General features: G+C 39.6%; 1 protein-coding gene across 2 annotated transcripts in view; it reads right to left on the minus strand.

Moving 5' to 3' along the window:
- Positions 1–2,968: 2,968 nt before the first annotated feature.
- HPF1 (histone PARylation factor 1) overlaps positions 2,969–17,923 on the minus strand; it is a 110,182-nt gene continuing 95,227 nt past the window's right edge. For both annotated transcript variants that reach the window (XM_078774503.1, XM_078774440.1), the window contains 3 exons: positions 14,511–14,598; positions 8,673–8,845; positions 2,969–5,489 (listed from right to left, as the gene is read on the minus strand). In XM_078774503.1, coding sequence (XP_078630629.1) covers positions 5,346–5,489; positions 8,673–8,845; positions 14,511–14,598 — 405 coding nt within the window. In that variant the 3' untranslated portion in view covers positions 2,969–5,345. The remainder of the gene's footprint in view (positions 5,490–8,672; positions 8,846–14,510; positions 14,599–17,923) is intronic.

Here is a 17,923-nt window from a genome sequence, read left to right on the forward strand (position 1 = left end):
TCAGTTTTCACTCTGGTTTCTTGCTTTCTTGCTTTCTTGGTTGTCCGGGCGATATCTCAGCCATCCTTTGAGCTAGGAAGCTGAAATTTCGGCACAATAGTGAGCAAGTGCTTTTTCAAAAACAGTATTTTTTGTTTTTTGATTAATCAATTAATTGAGGAGTTATTTAATTATTAGCGATTAATTTAGTACTTATTTAATTAATCAAGTTTCCCTCCTCTTCTGACCATTAACTCAGGCACCTTTTGAGTTAGGAAGCTGATATTTGGACATGCCAATGACCAGGTGATTTGGCTGCAAAGGATATTTTTCATTTATTAATTAATCAATTAATCGATTAATTATTTAATTATTCGATTAATGACAAAAAAAATTTTTTTTTTTAAGTTACAGATTCTGATGAAATAGTGGTAGTTTATGTGTTCTCTGACCAAATTGATTAATAATTTAATTTTTTTATGATTATTATTATTTATTTATTTTCATTATTAATCATTTATTTATTTTCTTTCTCATTTGGCCAATATCTCAGGCACCTTTTGAGCTGGGAAGCTAATATTTGGACATGAGTGACCAAGTGATGTGGCTATCAAGGATATTTTTGATTTATTGATTAATCATTTCATCTATTAATTATTTAATGATTAATCGATTAATTATTTATTGAGTAATCAATTAATTATTTAATTTTTTATAAATGACTTATTTAATTAAATTTCTAAAAGATACATCTTCGGATGAAGCACTAGTGGTTTAGTTATGCGATTAGCCAATTGATTATGAAAATATTTTGTGATAATCTTTTATTGATTTTAATTATACAATTAATCAATCAATTAGTGTACACCTCTCCCTCCCAATGCAGCCTCAATGAGCTGCACTGCGGTATTGCCGGGCGCCTGAGGCGCCCCGGCAATGCCGCGCTGCAGCATATTTAATTATTTGGCATGGGGCGGTGTACTTTGAATGTATGTGTACTTGTCATTTATTATTTATTTATTTTCATTATTAATCATTTATTTATTTTCTTTCTCATTTGGCCAATATCTCAGGCACCTTTTGAGCTCGGAAGCTAATATTTGGACATGAGTGACCAAGTGATGTGGCTATCAAGGATATTTTAGATTTATTGATTAATCAATTAATCGATTAATTATTTAATTGTTCGATTAATTACAAAAAAAAAAAAAAAATTTCAGTTACAGATTCTGATGAAATGGTGGTGGTTTATGTGTTCTGTGACCAAATTGATTAATAATTTAATTTTTTCATGATTATTATTTATTTATTTTCATTATTAATCATTTATTTATTTTCTTTCTCATTTGGCCAATATCTCAGGCACCTTCTGAGCTGGAAAGCTAATATTTGGACATGACAGTGACCAAGTGATGTGGCTATCAAGGATATTGTTGATTTATTGATTAATCATTTCATCGATTAATTATTTATTGATTAATCGATTAATTATTTATTGAGTAATCAATTAATTTTTTTATTTTTAATTAATGAGTTATTTAATTAAATTTCTAAAAGATACATCTTCGGATGAAGCACTAGTGGTTTAGTTATGCTATTAGCCAATTGATTATGAAAATATTTTGTGATAATCTTTTATTGATTTTAATTATACAATTAATCAATCAATTAGTGTACACCTCTCCCTCCCAATGCAGCCTCAATGAGCTGCACTGCGGTATTGCCGGGCGCCAAAATGGGGCCCTGGCAACGCCGCGCTGTAGGATATTTAATTATTTGGCATGGGGGCGGTGTACTTTGAATGTATCTGTACTTGTTGTTTTCTTGGTTGTCCGGGCGATATCTCAGCCATCCTTTGAGCTAGGAGGCTGAAGTTTCGGCACAATAGTAAGTCCTTTGTCAAAAACGGTATTTTTTGTTTTTTGATTAATCAATTAATTGAGGAGTTATTTAGTTATTAGCGATTAATTAAGTACTTATTTAATTAATCAAATTTCCTTTCTCTTCTGACCATTAACTCAGGCACCTTTTGAGTTAGGAAGCTGATATTTGGACATGCCAATGACCAGGTGATTTGGCTTCAAAGGCTATTTTTGATTTATTAATGAATCAATTAATCGATTAATTATTTAATTATTCGATTAATGACTAAAAAAATTTTTTTTTAAAGTTACAGATTCTGATGAAATGGTGGTGGTTTATGTGTCCTCTGACCGAATTGATTAATAATTTAATGATTATTGTTTATTTATTTTCATTATTAATCATTTATTTATTTTCTTTCTCATTTGGCCAATATCTCAGGCACCTTTTGAGCTCGGAAGCTAATATTTGGACATGACAGTGACCAAGTGATGTGGCTATCAAGGATATTTTTGATTTATTGATGAATCATTTAATCGATTAATTATTTGTTGATTAATTGTTTGTTGATTAATCAATTAATTATTTATTCATGACTTATTTAATTAAATTTCTTGAAGATACATCTTCGGATGAAGCACTGGTGGTTTAGTTATGCTCTTAGCCAATTGATTAAGAAAATATTTTGTGATCTTTTATTGGTTTTGATTATACAATTAATCAATCAATTAGTGTACACCTCTCCCTCCCAATGCAGCCTCTATGAGCTGCACTGCGGTATTGCCGGGTGCCGGAGGAGCCCCAGCAATGCCGCGGTCGGATATTTAATTATTTGGCATGGGGGCGGTGTACTTTGAATGTATTTGTACTTGTTATTATTATTATTATTTTTTTTTTTTACCGTTATTATTATTATTACATATATATATATATTTTTTTTAACCGGTATTATTATTATTATTATTATTATTATTTTAAGCGGTATTTTTTTTAATTTTTTTAAAATGTTAACCGGTATTATTATTATCCTTCCACCTTGTTGTCAGTGTGTTTCCGCACTTTACACTGGTGTGTGTTGTGTTCTTGCTCATCCACGAGTTTCAAATTTATGTACAAATAACATTGGCAAGGTATTACAAAACTTTATTTCAATAACATGAAAATGAAGTTAAAGCACAGAAGAGAAGTGGAAAAAATAAAATGATTGACAGACGTGTGGAGAGAAAAGTTGCACAAAATACCAAAACACAAAGAAAGTAAACAAAATAAACACAACAATCAAATTCTAACGATACAATTTCCTGAACTGTAACGACAACTCTGCCTGGTCAATTTAAAACATAATAAACACTCATCTTATTGATATCCTTTAAAATTCATATTCGGTAATTTGAAGGTAATGGAAAAGGAGCACCAGGTAATTGTTTGTGTGTGGTGATGTCGTGGGTTGTTACAGTCTTCATAATCTGCTTATCCAGTCGTGATGTCACCAGGTATATTTCTGACCTCGTTTTACTTATTTGTCGTTCTCCTACTAAGTGAGTATTCGTGTAATCTTACACCATATACATTCCAAGTAAAAAAACATTTAATGGGAATTTAAAATGTCATCGCAGAGCACAGCACCGTGGCTTGTACTATGGTAAAAAAAAAAAACATTCAATGAGAATTTAAAATGTCATCGCAGAGCACAGCACCGTGGCTTGTATTATGGTAAAAAAAAAACCATTCAATGAGAATTTAAAATGTCATCGCAGAGCACAGCACCGTGGCTTGTATTATGGTAAAAAAAAAAAACATTCAATGAGAATTTAAAATGTCATCGCAGAGCACAGCACCATGGCTTGTATTATGGTAAAAAAACAACATTCAATGAGAATTTAAAATGTCATCGCAGAGCACAGCACCGTGGCTTGTATTATGGTAAAAAAAAAACATTCAATGAGAATTTAAAATGTCATCGCAGAGCACAGCACCGTGGCTTGTATTATGGTAAAAAAAAAACATTCAATGAGAATTTAAAATGTCATCGCAGAGCACAGAACCGTGGCTTGTATTATGGTAAAAAAAAAAACATTCAATGAGAATTTAAAATGTCATCGCAGAGCACAGCACCGTGGCTTGTATTATGGTAAAAAAAAAAACATTAAATGAGAATTTAAAATGTCATCGCAGAGCACAGCACCGTGGCTTGTATTATGGTAAAAAAAAAAAACATTCAATGAGAATTTAAAATGTCATCGCAGAGCACAGCACCGTGGCTTGTATTATGGTAAAAAAAAAAACATTCAATGAGAATTTAAAATGTCATCGCAGAGCACAGCACCGTGGCTTGTATTATGGTAAAAAAAAAAAATTCAATGAGAATTTAAAATGTCATCGCAGAGCACAGCACCGTGGCTTGTATTATGGTAAAAAAAAAACATTCAATGAGAATTTAAAATGTCATCGCAGAGCACAGCACCGTGGCTTGTATTATGGTAAAAAAAAAACATTCAATGAGAATTTAAAATGTCATCGCAGAGCACAGCACCGTGGCTTGTATTATGGTAAAAAAAAAAAACATTCAATGAGAATTTAAAATGTCATCGCAGAGCACAGCACCATGGCTTGTATTATGGTAAAAAAAAAAACATTCAATGAGAATTTTAAATGGCATCGCAGAGCACAGCACCGTGGCTTGTATTATGGTAAAAAAAAAAACATTCAATGAGAATTTTAAATGGCATCGCAGAGCACAGCACCGTGGCTTGTATTATGGTAAAAAAAAAATATTCAATGAGAATTTAAAATGTCATCGCAGAGCACAGCACCGTGGCTTGTATTATGGTAAAAAAAAAAACATTCAATGAGAATTTAAAATGTCATCGCAGAGCACAGCACCGTGGCTTGTATTATGGTAAAAAAAAACATTCAATGAGAATTTAAAATGTCATCGCAGAGCACAGCACAGTGGCTTGTATTATGGTAAAAAAAAAACATTCAATGAGAATTTAAAATGTCATCGCAGAGCACAGCACCGTGGGTTGTATTATGGTAAAAAAAAACATTCAATGAGAATTTAAAATGTCATCGCAGAGCACAGCACAGTGGCTTGTATTATGGTAAAAAAAAAACATTCAATGAGAATTTAAAATGTCATCGCAGAGCACAGCACCGTGGCTTGTATTATGGTAAAAAAAAAAAACATTCAATGACAATTTAAAATGTCATCGCAGAGCACAGCACCGTGGCTTGTATTATGGTAAAAAAAAAAAATTCAATGAGAATTTAAAATGTCATCGCAGAGCACAGCACCGTGGCTTGTATTATGGTAAAAAAAGAAAAAAGAAACATTCAATGGGAATTTCCCCACAACCGAAAATAAACATTTGGCGGTTGGACGACACAGAGTCTGTGGTTACAAACAAGATGGCCCCAAGTAAGCACTTTCAAACAGGCCAGAAGACGCACGTCACACAAACATTAAATAAACTGTGTTGGAGATAAAGGTACAATAATTTTCATTTTGATATTTGACTGGCAAATTGGTCGGAGGGTGAGGAATGCCGGGATACGAGGTGGGTGGTAAGGATTCTCCCAAAACGTACTCTGCCCAGGAGTGAGTACGCCATGTTGAGAAAGCGAGTACTCATCTTGTGCAAGTACTGCAGACGGCACAGTTACACGGCATCATTACACAGCACACTCAAAGCACCCACAGCATCTCTGAAAACACTATGAGAGCACTTTGTCTCAGACAATAACAGCAAGCAGAGACCAACCTACCAATGGGCATGAAGGGAGGCGGCTCGGGTGGGGTTCCAGAAAATTGGACCCAATTTGTCTTATCAGGTCCAGAATTCTTCAATGAGTCTGACAGTTAATAGAGAAACATTTCACCAAAATTCAGATTCAAAAAATTGCTGAAATGTCACCGATAATTACCACCTTAAGCTTTCTGTTCATTATCTCACCAGGGTGTGCTTGGTTGAATCCCTTCATAATCTCACGGGGGTGTGGTTGGTTGAATCCCTTCATTATCTCACGAAGGTGTGGTTGGTTGAATCCCTTCATAATCTCACGGGGGTGTGGTTGGTTGAATCCCTTCATTATCTCACGAAGGTGTGGTTGGTTGAATCCCTTCATTATCTCACGGGGGTGTGGTTGGTTGAATCCCTTCATTATCTCACGGGGGTGTGCTTGGTTGAATCCCTTCATTATCTCACGGGGATGTGGTTGGTTGAATCTCTACATTATCTCACGGGGGTGTGCTTGGTTGAATCCCTTCATTATCTCACGGGGATGTGGTTGGTTGAATCCCTTCATTATCTCACGAAGGTGTGGTTGGTTGAATCCCTTCATTATCTCACGGGGATGTGGTTGGTTGAATCTCTACATTATCTCACGAGGGTGTGGTTGGTTGAATCTCTTCATTATCTCACGAGGGTGTGGTTGGTTGAATCTCCACATTATCTCACCAGGGTGTGCTTGGTTGAATCTCTTCATTATCTCACGAAGGTATGGTTGGTTCAATCCCTTCATTATCTCACGAAGGTGTGCTTGGTTGAATCCCTTCATTATCTCACGAAGGTGTGCTTGGTTGAATCCCTTCATTATCTCACGAAGGTGTGGTTGGTTTAATCCCTTCATTATCTCACGAAGGTGTGCTTGGTTGAATCCCTTCATTATCTCACGAAGGTGTGGTTGGTTGAATCTCCACATTATCTCACCAGGGTGTGCTTGGTTGAATCCCTTCATTATCTCACGAAGGTGTGGTTGGTTGAATCTCCACATTATCTCACGAAGGTGTGCTTGGTTGAATCTCTTCATTATCTCACGAAGGTATGGTTGGTTGAATCCCTTCATTATCTCACGAAGGTGTGCTTGGTTGAATCCCTTCATTATCTCACCAGGGTGTGGTTGGTTGAATCTCTACATTATCTCACGAAGGTGTGCTTGGTTGAATCCCTTCATTATCTCACGAAGGTGTGGTTGGTTGAATCCCTTCATTATCTCACGAAGGTGTGCTTGGTTGAATCTCCACATTATCTCACCAAGGTGTGGTTGGTTGAATCTCTACATTATCTCACCAGGGTGTGGTTGGTTGAATCTCTTCATTATCTCACGAAGGTGTGCTTGGTTGAATCCCTTCATTATCTCACAAAGGTGTGCTTGGTTGAATCCCTTCATTATCTCACGAAGGTGTGGTTCGTTGAATCTCCACATTATCTCACCAGGGTGTGGTTGGTTGAATCTCTACATTATCTCACGAGGGTGTGGTTGGTTGAATCTCTACATTATCTCACGAAGGTGTGGTTGGTTGAATCTCTACATTATCTCACCAGGGTGTGCTTGGTTGAATCTCTTCATTATCTCACGAAGGTGTGCTTGGTTGAATCCCTTCATTATCTCACGAAGGTGTGGTTGGTTGAATCCCTTCATTATCTCACGAAGGTGTGGTTGGTTGAATCTCTACATTATCTCACGAAGGTGTGGTTGGTTGAATCTCTACATTATCTCACGAAGGTGTGGTTGGTTGAATCTCTTCATTATCCTGCTATTCATTTATCACTGACATTCTCGGTATAATGAGAGTCTGGTTTGACAGTGGTTATAACATGGCGATAAAATTGTGCCAAAATGGCGATAAAACATTGCTCAGGCAGGCGGCTATGCCCACCTCGCAACGGATTGGTCGAGGGGGTTTGATGGGGGAGATCACACCAATGAAAGGCCAGAGTAAGGAAGGACTTGTGATTGGCCAGTGGCAGAGCAAAGAGCGACCCACTGATTGGTAGGAAGAATCGACAGACTGATTGGCCACCGACCAATAGCATGAGGAGGAGAGCGCAAAGCGCTCGGCCAATGGAGAAGGACTGACGTGGGAAGAACATTCTGGAGGTCGAGAGGCGACGGACTGATTGGAAGGAAGGATCGATGACGTCAGACCACGGGCGATAAAATAACTCGCTGGCCGGCATTTTGCCCTTCCCGTTTTGGATCCCTTCGTGCCCAGACCTCTTCCCTCTGCTGCCTCTTGGATTCCTTTGCCCTCAACTCTTGCTTCTGGTGCCTGCGTGCGAGTGTGTGCTGGCGAGGGTACGAGTGCTGTGGCGTGAGACGGACCGTGAGGCGAGGCCTGTTTTCGCGCCAACATCGGGCGGTTTTCCCGCCAACCGGAGCCGCGTCAGGACTGCGCGCTTGGGGCCTGACGATCCCTGACACACCAGCCGAGTGGAGCTAAGTAACCACAATAAAACCACATACTATTATTGCCTTTTCTATTCCCCTGTGTCTGTGTATAAGTCTGGTGTGAGGGATCCCAATTTAGGACATTTATTTACTGTCGCGTTCTTGTTCTCAGGTTCTGCAGAATAAACCTGTTAATTTTTGTACATAAAAGCCGTTTTCGTTTCAGTTAATTTGCAGGGTTGAAGACTGCTCGGAGATCGCGTCAGGTAAAAGCTTCCATTTTCTTATTCTGTCTTCCTCTCGCGCGTAGATAATAAATCCGCCATTGAACAACGCCTCGAAGTAACGCTCGATTGCTATCCGTGATTTCCCGGTCTTCACCGAAGGGGATCACACGACAATACTTAACATGCACATATGTGGTCTCACGTTTTTAAACCTGTGCAAAATTTAAATAAAACTTGATTTTGATAAATACGTTTCCAATTTCCTTTGCAGACACAATAAGATGTCACCTCGCATACACCTGTGACCAAGCTTTGTATTTTAAACTGATGTTTGCGTTGCTGAGTTAGCCTCAAGACACAAACATGTGTGTGAGAGATCAGAAAATTCACCGCCAGGTCTGGGTGCAGAGAACTGTTTGTAAAAATTACCTCCGATCCGTAGAGGAAAAGATTCAGGCCCAGCTCAAGCCCCATGCCCGGATCGCCCTCGTCGTTCGCAAATTCTACAAGAGATGAGAGCTCCACAAGGGGGGAGAAAGCTCGTAGCCGTGCGGAGTCGTCCTCACTCTTCACTATGGCCGCCAGCATTCTCTGCAAACTCGCTAGAGCACATGCATGCACGTTAGCACATGCCGCATGCAAAAAACGATTTCACTTATATGTTATATGTCAGTTATAAATCAATCCATGCCTGTGTGGCTCAGGCCTAGTCCTCAGAGAGCCGACATGAAAATTTTGGTCTCTGCTCTAAAGCCGTGTACCTCGTTTCGCTTATTTTCTCCTAAGCATTGTCCTTTCAGCTTTATCATATTTCCCGTCCTCCCTAAAAAAAACAAAAAAAACACTTCTTCTTCTTCTTGTCTTCAACCCAAAGCATGTACTCAATCTGCTGGTATTTCCTGTACTTCATTCTTCATCGCTTCATTTTCTCAATATCTCCAAACTGAATCTTCATTGAATAAAATGCTTCTTCCTTTAAAAGCCTTAAAATGCATTTTCAAATGCTTCACCTTCCTTATTTCTTCAAGCACTTCATGACCTTCATTGCAATCTATTCTTCTTCATAAGGATTACTTGCCAAACCTGTCAGCTGAAGTACTTGGATATTACACATACACCCTTTGACAGAGTTTGGCATCGGCGTCTGATATCCAAGCTCTTTCGGCTTTCCTCCTTCACTCTGCTCTTTCATATTGAGCTTTCTCTCTGACCGCTCTATCTCTGTAATTGTCCATGGCTCAACATCTCCCTCTTTCCCCATCAACAGCGGTGTCCCTCAGGGTTCTGTCCTGTCTCCAACACTCTTCCTGCTTTTTATCAATGACCTTATTTCTTCTACAAACAACCATATACACTCATACGCTGATGACTCAACATTGCATTCCTCCATGTTTTTCCCATCTGCTCCATCTTCCCTCAATCGCTCTGCATCTCGTTTGATCACAGCCACCTCTTTAAATTCGGATTTGCACAAGATTTCCCAGTGGGGCAAATGTAATTAGGTTAAATTCAATGCTTCTAAAACTAAATTTCTTTCCATCTCTCTCTAAAACTCCTGTCAACTCTCCAATCTCCTTTGAAAGCTCCACAATTACACCATGTGATACAATCAACCTACTAGGTATTACCCTAACTTCAAATTTATCCTGGAATCCACACATTACACAAATAGCTAAATCTCCCTCGAAGAAACTGGGAGTCCTGTTCAGATGTCAAAGATTCTTCTTCTCTGAACAGTTGCTTCAACTGTATAAAGGATTGATTCGTCCTTGTATAGAGTACTGCTCTCACATCTGGGGAGGTTCTAGCTCCACATACTTCCTGGACAGAATTGAATTAAAAGTAAATCTACTGATCAACTCTCCCAATCTGACCTCAAAATTCGACCCGCCCAAATGACGTCGCAAAGTTGGTTCTCTTTTTCTTTTCTACAGATATTACTTCGGTTTCTGCTCTCAAGAGATTGCTGCTTGTGCACCTTTGAGAATTTGCTGGATCCTTTGAGAATTTCGAAGCTGTGACGCACCAAATCGCTCAATGGAGGCCGCCATCTTGCGGATGCGGAAGTATGCATAAAAAATTGAGAAAAAGTTCAATAGGAGTTTGTTTCACCTGTCTTTTTTTGATTCACAATTTTATGCACCTCTAATTTGTAATTAAAATACTTTAAGACCAACCTCGTTCCCCGGGCCCGCACGGGCCCTGGTTATCTTCACCGAAAATCGTCACCAAACACCGGAACCAATGAGATTCGAGCATTTGAAAAAATATTTCAAAAAAAGCTTATTCCCGTGTTTCGGAGGCTGAAAACGGCGTCAAATATTCTAAAATTGACGAAGAATTATTTTTTAGAAATCTCGCGGCCGTCGGGGATAGTTTTTCACGGCCGGAAATATCCGAAGTTGAAACGGAATTCACCGAATTAATCAAGAAGTAAATTTTATAAATTTTAATCTCATCCAGAATGCAAATGGTGTCATTTTGAACTAGGTACGGTACCTACTACACCAACCTATTACCAACTACCGAACCTACTGATGCCAGAGTGATGGGTAAAATAGTGGCAAGAGGCTTTGGCTTCGCCGGCTCATTGCGGCTTTGCAGTCGGGTACTAGTGGAATATTTGACGCCGTTTTCAGCCTCCGAAACGGTAATAAGCTTTTTTTGAAATATTTCTTCAAATGCTCGAATCTCATTGGTTCCGGTGTTTGGTGAAGATTTTCGTTGAAGATAACCAGGGCCCGTGCGGCCCGGGGAATGAGGTTGGTCTTAAAGTATTTTAATTACAAATTAGAGGTGCATAAAATTATGAATCAAAAAAAGACGGGTGAAACAAACTCCTATTGAACATTTTCGTAATTTTTTACGCATACTTCTGCATCCGCAAGATGGCGGCCTCCATGGAGCAATTTGGTGCGTCAAAGCTTCGAAATTCTCAAAGGATCCAGCAACATCTGGCTTTTCAACATAATACGGACGCGTTCATTCACAACACCGGCTTCGCCGGCTATTATAATTTGCTCTTTTTTTCCTCTTCAAAAGTTTGTTTTCAAATAAATCCTTCAACCATACCAACTCATACAGCTCTTCCTTTCAACATTCTCGAAACTCGCCTTTATATCTCCTCCTCCTCAAAGTTTCCCCTTAACTCAACCACAAAACTGCCTCTTCCACACTACGTCTTTCTTCCAACTCATTCCTCCAGCTCCTCCAATCTTCTACCTTCCCTCTGCCCCCCTCCCCCCTCAATAAACCCCTCACTGTTCCTCATCACTTCACCATCTAGCCTTTTGTCCTCCACATCCCACTCCTCCCTTCAGGTATTTAAAACAGCTGTTCACCACCATTTCTTATCTTACCCCATCCAAAATTTTGATCTTCTCTACCCCTGTTAAAACACCCCAAATCCACCTCTTTCAATCTACAACTTATTTCCTGAAAGTCCCGGTCGGTTTGTGTCCATCTTGTTTACCCTGTGTATCCACACCCCCCCCCCCATCCCCCCTCCACCCTGCCCTCTCCCTCCCACAGATCTCCTGATGTCCATGTTCTCCACTATTGTGCTTTTGTGCTTCCCTCTCTCTCCCCTTCTTGTCTCCCGTTCCCTTGTTGTGCGTTGTCTGCATCCATTTTTGTTTTCGTGTTTAATGTGTTAGCTCTTACACGAGCCTCAACTTTGTATACAAAAAAAACAAAAAAAGGCCAGGTCATTCGACATTTGACATGCTGCATCGACTCACCCAACAATGGATGGAGGCCCTCAATGCTAAACAGGAAATCAGAGTTGTCTCCCTTGACATATCAAGTGCCTCCGATATAGTCTGGCACCACACCTTGCTCTCCAAATTCTACCAATGGATCACTGGCATCACATCCAGGCCAACTCCACTCTTGGATCACGGACTTCCTCAACTCCTGTAGCCAATGTGTGGCTTTCCACAGAATTGTAGCATCTCCTCTCCCTGTCAAGGCTGAAGTGCACCAGGCAGTGTTCTGGGACCAGTCCTATTCCTGATATTCATCAATGATCTCTCTCTGACACTCTGGAAAATCCTCTGCCGTGATATCCCTCATCCTTCAGATCGGCAGGCAACAACATATTCCCTTTCAGACCTTAATATAATCATCATCTTGTCAAACACTTGGAATATGTCTTCCAATTCTGAGAAAACGTACTTTCTCTTTCTTTCTTTCTTTCTTTCTTTCTCTCTCTCTCTCTCTCTCTCTCTCTCTCTCTCTCTCTCTCTTTTTCTTTCTCTCTTTTTCTCTTTCTCTTTCTCTTTCTCTTTCTCTTTCTCTCTCTCTCTCTCTCTCTCTCTCTCTCTCTCTCTCTCTCTCTCTCTCTCTCTCTCTCTCTCTCTCTCTCTCTCTCTTTCTCTGCTTCCCCTCACCCCCCAGGTTTTTACAGGGCACACACGGTCCACCAGAAGACCCTTCTGGAGTTACTCCAAGCTCACCTCCACTCATTTGTTCATCCTTTTCCCATCTGTGGTATCAACTTCCACATTCTCTTCAATCTAATTCTCCCTCCCCCCTCACCCCACCGCATCCCCCGCATCCCCCAGTCTTCAAGATAGCTGTTCACCCCCATCCAAAAACCATGATCTTTTCTGCACTCATTAACCTTTCCCAAGCTCACCTCTTTCCAAATTTCCAGTCTTTCCTGACAGTTTGCTTCTGTGTCCACCTTGTCGACCCCCGTGTCCTAGCCTATGCCTCATTCTTCCCCCATTCCCTTATTTGTCGAAGTCTCCCTCTATTTTCTCCCTCAACCCTGCTGTTGGTGTGTTCTCCGGTCTCTTTCTGTTATTGCTTTGTTGCGTTCTACGTTCTTGCTCATTCATGAGCCTCGACTTTGTATACCAAAAAACTGAGGTTGAAAACGCTTCCAAAAGCATTGATTGGGGTGAAATATGCTAATCAGATCAATAAACATGCTAATCAGATCACTAAACATGCTAATAAGGGCAATGAAACATGCTAATCAGATCAATGAACCATGCTAATCAGATCAATAAACATGCTAATCAGATCAATAAACATGCTAATCAGATCAATAAACATGCTAATCAGATCAATAAACATGCTAATGAGATCAATAAACATGCTAATGAGATCAATAAACATGCTAATCAGATCAATAAACATGCTAATCAGATCAATAAACATGCTAATCAGATCAATGAACCATGCTAATCAGATCAATGAAACATGCTAATCAGAGCAATGAACCATGCTAATCAGATCAATAAACATGCTAATCAGATCAATAAACATGCTAATCAGATCAATAAACATGCTAATCAGATCAATGAACCATGCTAATCAGAGCAATGAACCATGCTAATCAGATCAATAAACATGTTAATCAGATCAATAAACATGCTAATCAGATCAATAAACATGCTAATCAGATCAATGAACCATGCTAATCAGATCAATGAAACATGCTAATCAGATCAATAAACATGCTAATCAGATCAATAAACATGCTAATCAGATCAATAAAGATGCTAATCAGATCAATAAACATGCTAATCAGATCAATAAACATGCTAATCAGATCATGTGTACATGTGCGGGGGAGGGAGGGTGGGGAGGAGGAGGTGGAGTACACATCTGTGGGTTTTGAATGGGGAGGGAGAGGAATCGGGCAAGAGTGAAGGTGTGTCTGTGTGTGTGTATGTTTGTGTATGTGTGTGCGGTGTGTGTGCGTTTGCATGATAATGGAAAGCACCATGAGGGTCGTTTACTCTGCTTGATGGGGCTATATAAGACTCCTTTATTATTATTATTATTATCAATAAACATGCTAATCAGAGCAATGAAACATGCTAATCAGATCAATGAAACATGCTAATCAGATCAATGAAACATGCTAATCAGATCAATGAAACATGCTAATCAGATCAATGAACCATGCTAATCACATACACTACTCACAATAAGTAAGGGATATTGTGGGAGTGAGTATTTTTTTTTTATAGGGGTTAGGGTTAGGGTATTGAAATCAAGAATGCTGTGTTTTTTCACACTCATTAATAACCATAGAATTAGGACCAACAACTTTTTCAACATAATAAATAAACAAAATCAACCACACCGAAGAACCTGCCAATATCCCTAACTTATTGTGAGTAGTGTATCTAATTCCCATTCACAGAGTACAATCGTGCCGCTGCCAAAATAAAGTGTCAATAGTCTTTTCTGGGCATTCACTGTTCCCACGATGAAAGAATAAAATAAATCATAAACATGGATTCTAACCATTGGACTCCGGCAGTTCCCGATAGCCAACACCCTGTGCATCCACTGGAACCACAATCCCCGCACCATGGAACGTCCTTGATACTACCTGGATCAGACACAATGACAACTTTCTTAAATATTAAGAATGTAAATCCTCTTTCAAAATGAGTGCAACGATGTGTTCCAATGTGCAAGTGAGGGACAAAACAAAAACCTCACATTTTTGCACACTGCAATTCAACATCTGGATGCATACACAAATAAATAAAGTATTGGACGTTTTTGAAACGATAAAACAAAAGGACCATTCACAAATCAAGTTTTCATCATTAGGTGAACAAGGGAAATTAATGGAGCATTCATTAAAAATAATCTGAGACAAATCAGACATTACTTGGCTCCTCTTACACAGCTCTCAGAGTTGGTAGGATATTACCAGTGTGATGTTCACGTAGTTCCAAATTTTGATACATCGTGTGTGTACGCTGTTATCTCGGGTGCGGGTTTAAAAATGCGGGTTTAAAAGGGTGGAACGGTGCCCTACCAGGTCTCTATGTATCCATCTTTGTGTGTGTGTGTGTGTGTGTGTGTGTGTGTGTGTGTATACATATCGTTTGTGTGTGTGAGTGTGTGTGTGTGTGTGTGTGTGTGTGTGTATGTGTGTGTGTGAGTTTGTATATGGAGACGGCGTGAAGCTGGAAGGTGTGGAAACATTTTGCTATCTCGGAGACATGCTGAATGGAGAAGGTGGATCAGACTCGGCAACGGTTGCTCGAGTGAGATGTGCATGGAAGAAGTTTCGGGAACTGAGTGGGTTAACCAAAAATGTAGTGGTTTGAGAGGGTCATTAACCAGTGTGGCAGCTACATTCAAGTGTAAGGTGTGCACAGAGGGAGCTGCAGATGAAGGAAATGTTGAGTTGGATCTTGGAGACGGCGTGAAGCTGGAAGGTGTGAAAACATTTTGCTACCTCGGAGACATGCTGAATGGAGAAGGTGGATCAGACTCGGCAACGGTTGCTAGAGTGAGATGTGCATGGAAGAAGTTTCGGGAACTGAGTGGCGTGCTGACGAGGAGGGGAGTGTCGTTGAAGCTGAGGGGAAAGGTGTATGCTGCATGTGTGAGAAGTGTTAGGATTTATGGGAGCGAGACTGGTGGAAAGATCTGAGCAGTACAGCAATGAAAAAAATAATGAAAGCTGGAATGCTGAGGGGTGGGGGGAGGCACATCCTTCTATGCAGAAGGTGCTCTGCATCTGAAGGGTGACGGGCGGTGCAGGAGACCAATTCATGGCTACAACACAAGCAGATACAAATGATAATGGGCAGAAGGACGAAGAGGTACACACAGGGACAGAGGAGAGGAGGAGGGGGAGGATGATGAGGAACAATGTGATCTGGAAGAGAAGCTGGCTAACCAGATGGAGGAGGTGTGATTGATACCAACTGAAGAAAGACCACGACCAATTTGACTACATAATAATAAAATGCACAAAAGCACGAAACAGCAGAACAAAGAATTCTGTAAAAAAAAACAAAAAACCGAAATCAGCAACAGGGAAAGAAATAAACATAATTAATTTTATAGCAGCACTATTCGTTCAGGAAAAAAGTAGCAATGAAGCACCACAAGAACAGAACAGGTTCCACAAATAAAAACCAAGCACCACCATGGAAGAAACAACTTGAGAGACTGAGGGAGATGCTCAGAAAGGAGACACGACAAATACAGCAATTCCCAAGAGGAAATCAAAGGCCAAAACTAAAAAGGAGAATCCGGAAAATAAAATACAATTATAAAATTGAAGACAAAGACCTCGAGCTAATGGTTGCTGAAAACAAACTGAAAATCGAAATGATGGCAAGGAAAATAAAAAAGTACACCGAGGATAGCATGAGGAGAAAACAAGGCCAGATGTTTGAAAACAACCCAAAAAGATTCTACCGTGAACTAGGGAAACGGAAGCAGAATGTGTCATCCCCTCCTGAAAAAGATGAACTGGAACGATTCTGGAAAGGAATTGATGAATATGGAAAATAACACAATAAGGAGGCGGTATGGATTAGAAACCTGGAGGAGAAAAGCAACATCTTGAGGAAATTCCCCCAGCAATAATTTATGCAGAAAAAAACAAGACGACAACAACTTGCAAAGATGGCAAACTTCAAAAGCCCCGGCCCAGATGGCATCCCAAACTTCTGGTAAAAGCAATTTGATTCTCTCCACGTTCACTACACTCGAGCATTCAATGAATTTATCCAAGGGGATCAGGAAATGGATGAATGAATGCAGATCTCCCGATGTTCCTGTTCTCCACTGGTGTTGTGTTTCCCTCTCTCTCCCTTTCTTGTCTCCTGCTCCCTTTACTATATGTTCTATATGTTAGCTCCTACATGAGCTTTGACTGAGAATAGAAAAAAAAAATGGCTAACAGAAGGTAACACCTTCCTCATCCCAAAATCTGAAGAGACCAAAATACCCCACAAATATGAGCCAATAACAACCTATCAACAACATACAAACTTTCAACAGGAATCATCACGGAAACAATGTACCACCTCCTAACACAACAAGGAGGGAACAGAAGCATTGCAAGAGAGGATGTTACGGAACAATAGACCACCTACTACTAAACAAGGTCATACTCGAAAATTGCAATATGAGAAGAACCAAATTGTCCACAGGATGGATAGACTATAAAAAAAAGCTTTTGACAGTGTCCCACATGATCATGGATGATAAAGTGCATTCAAATGTACAAGATAAATCCCCAAATAATCAACCTAATTGAGAAAGCCATGGATCTATGGAATACCACACTAATCCTGCAGCACTCAGAAGGAAAGATTAAAATACCAGGAGTAAAGATAGGATGTGGGATCTTCCAAGTACATTTGGGGATTTATTTCAGCCTTTTTTCTCTCCTGTTTTTCCTGGCCCTGGACCCACTAAGTAACCTCATTAATGATCAAGGACACGGATACACCCTAATATTCAATAAAAGAACATTCAAGGAAACAAGAAAGGTGATGCATCCACTGTATATGGATGATTTAAATCTCTTTGCACTGAACAACCAAAAATTGACAGAACAACTGAAATTAGTGAAACGGTTCTCTGACATCCAAATTGAATTTGGCCTAGATAAGTGTGCCAAGTGCACATTCGTGCAAGGTAAACCAACAAAACAGACAACATAAAAATCGACCTATATACAACAATACAGGAGCTAGACAATGAAGCATCTTACAAATACCCTGGAGTAGAAGAGGGACACCAAATTTGTCATAAAAATGTGCAAAACAATTACCAAGGTATACCTGTGTAGAACAAGGCTGATCCTGAAAATATACCTCACCCCCAGAAACAAAATCAAAGCCATAAACCAACTAGCAGCACCAGTGTTCCAGTATAGTTACGGAATAGTAAAC

Source organism: Myxine glutinosa, chromosome 1 (genome assembly GCF_964187855.1).
Source record: "Myxine glutinosa chromosome 1, kmMyxGlut1.1, whole genome shotgun sequence".
NCBI classification, from domain to species: Eukaryota; Metazoa; Chordata; class Myxini; order Myxiniformes; family Myxinidae; genus Myxine; species Myxine glutinosa.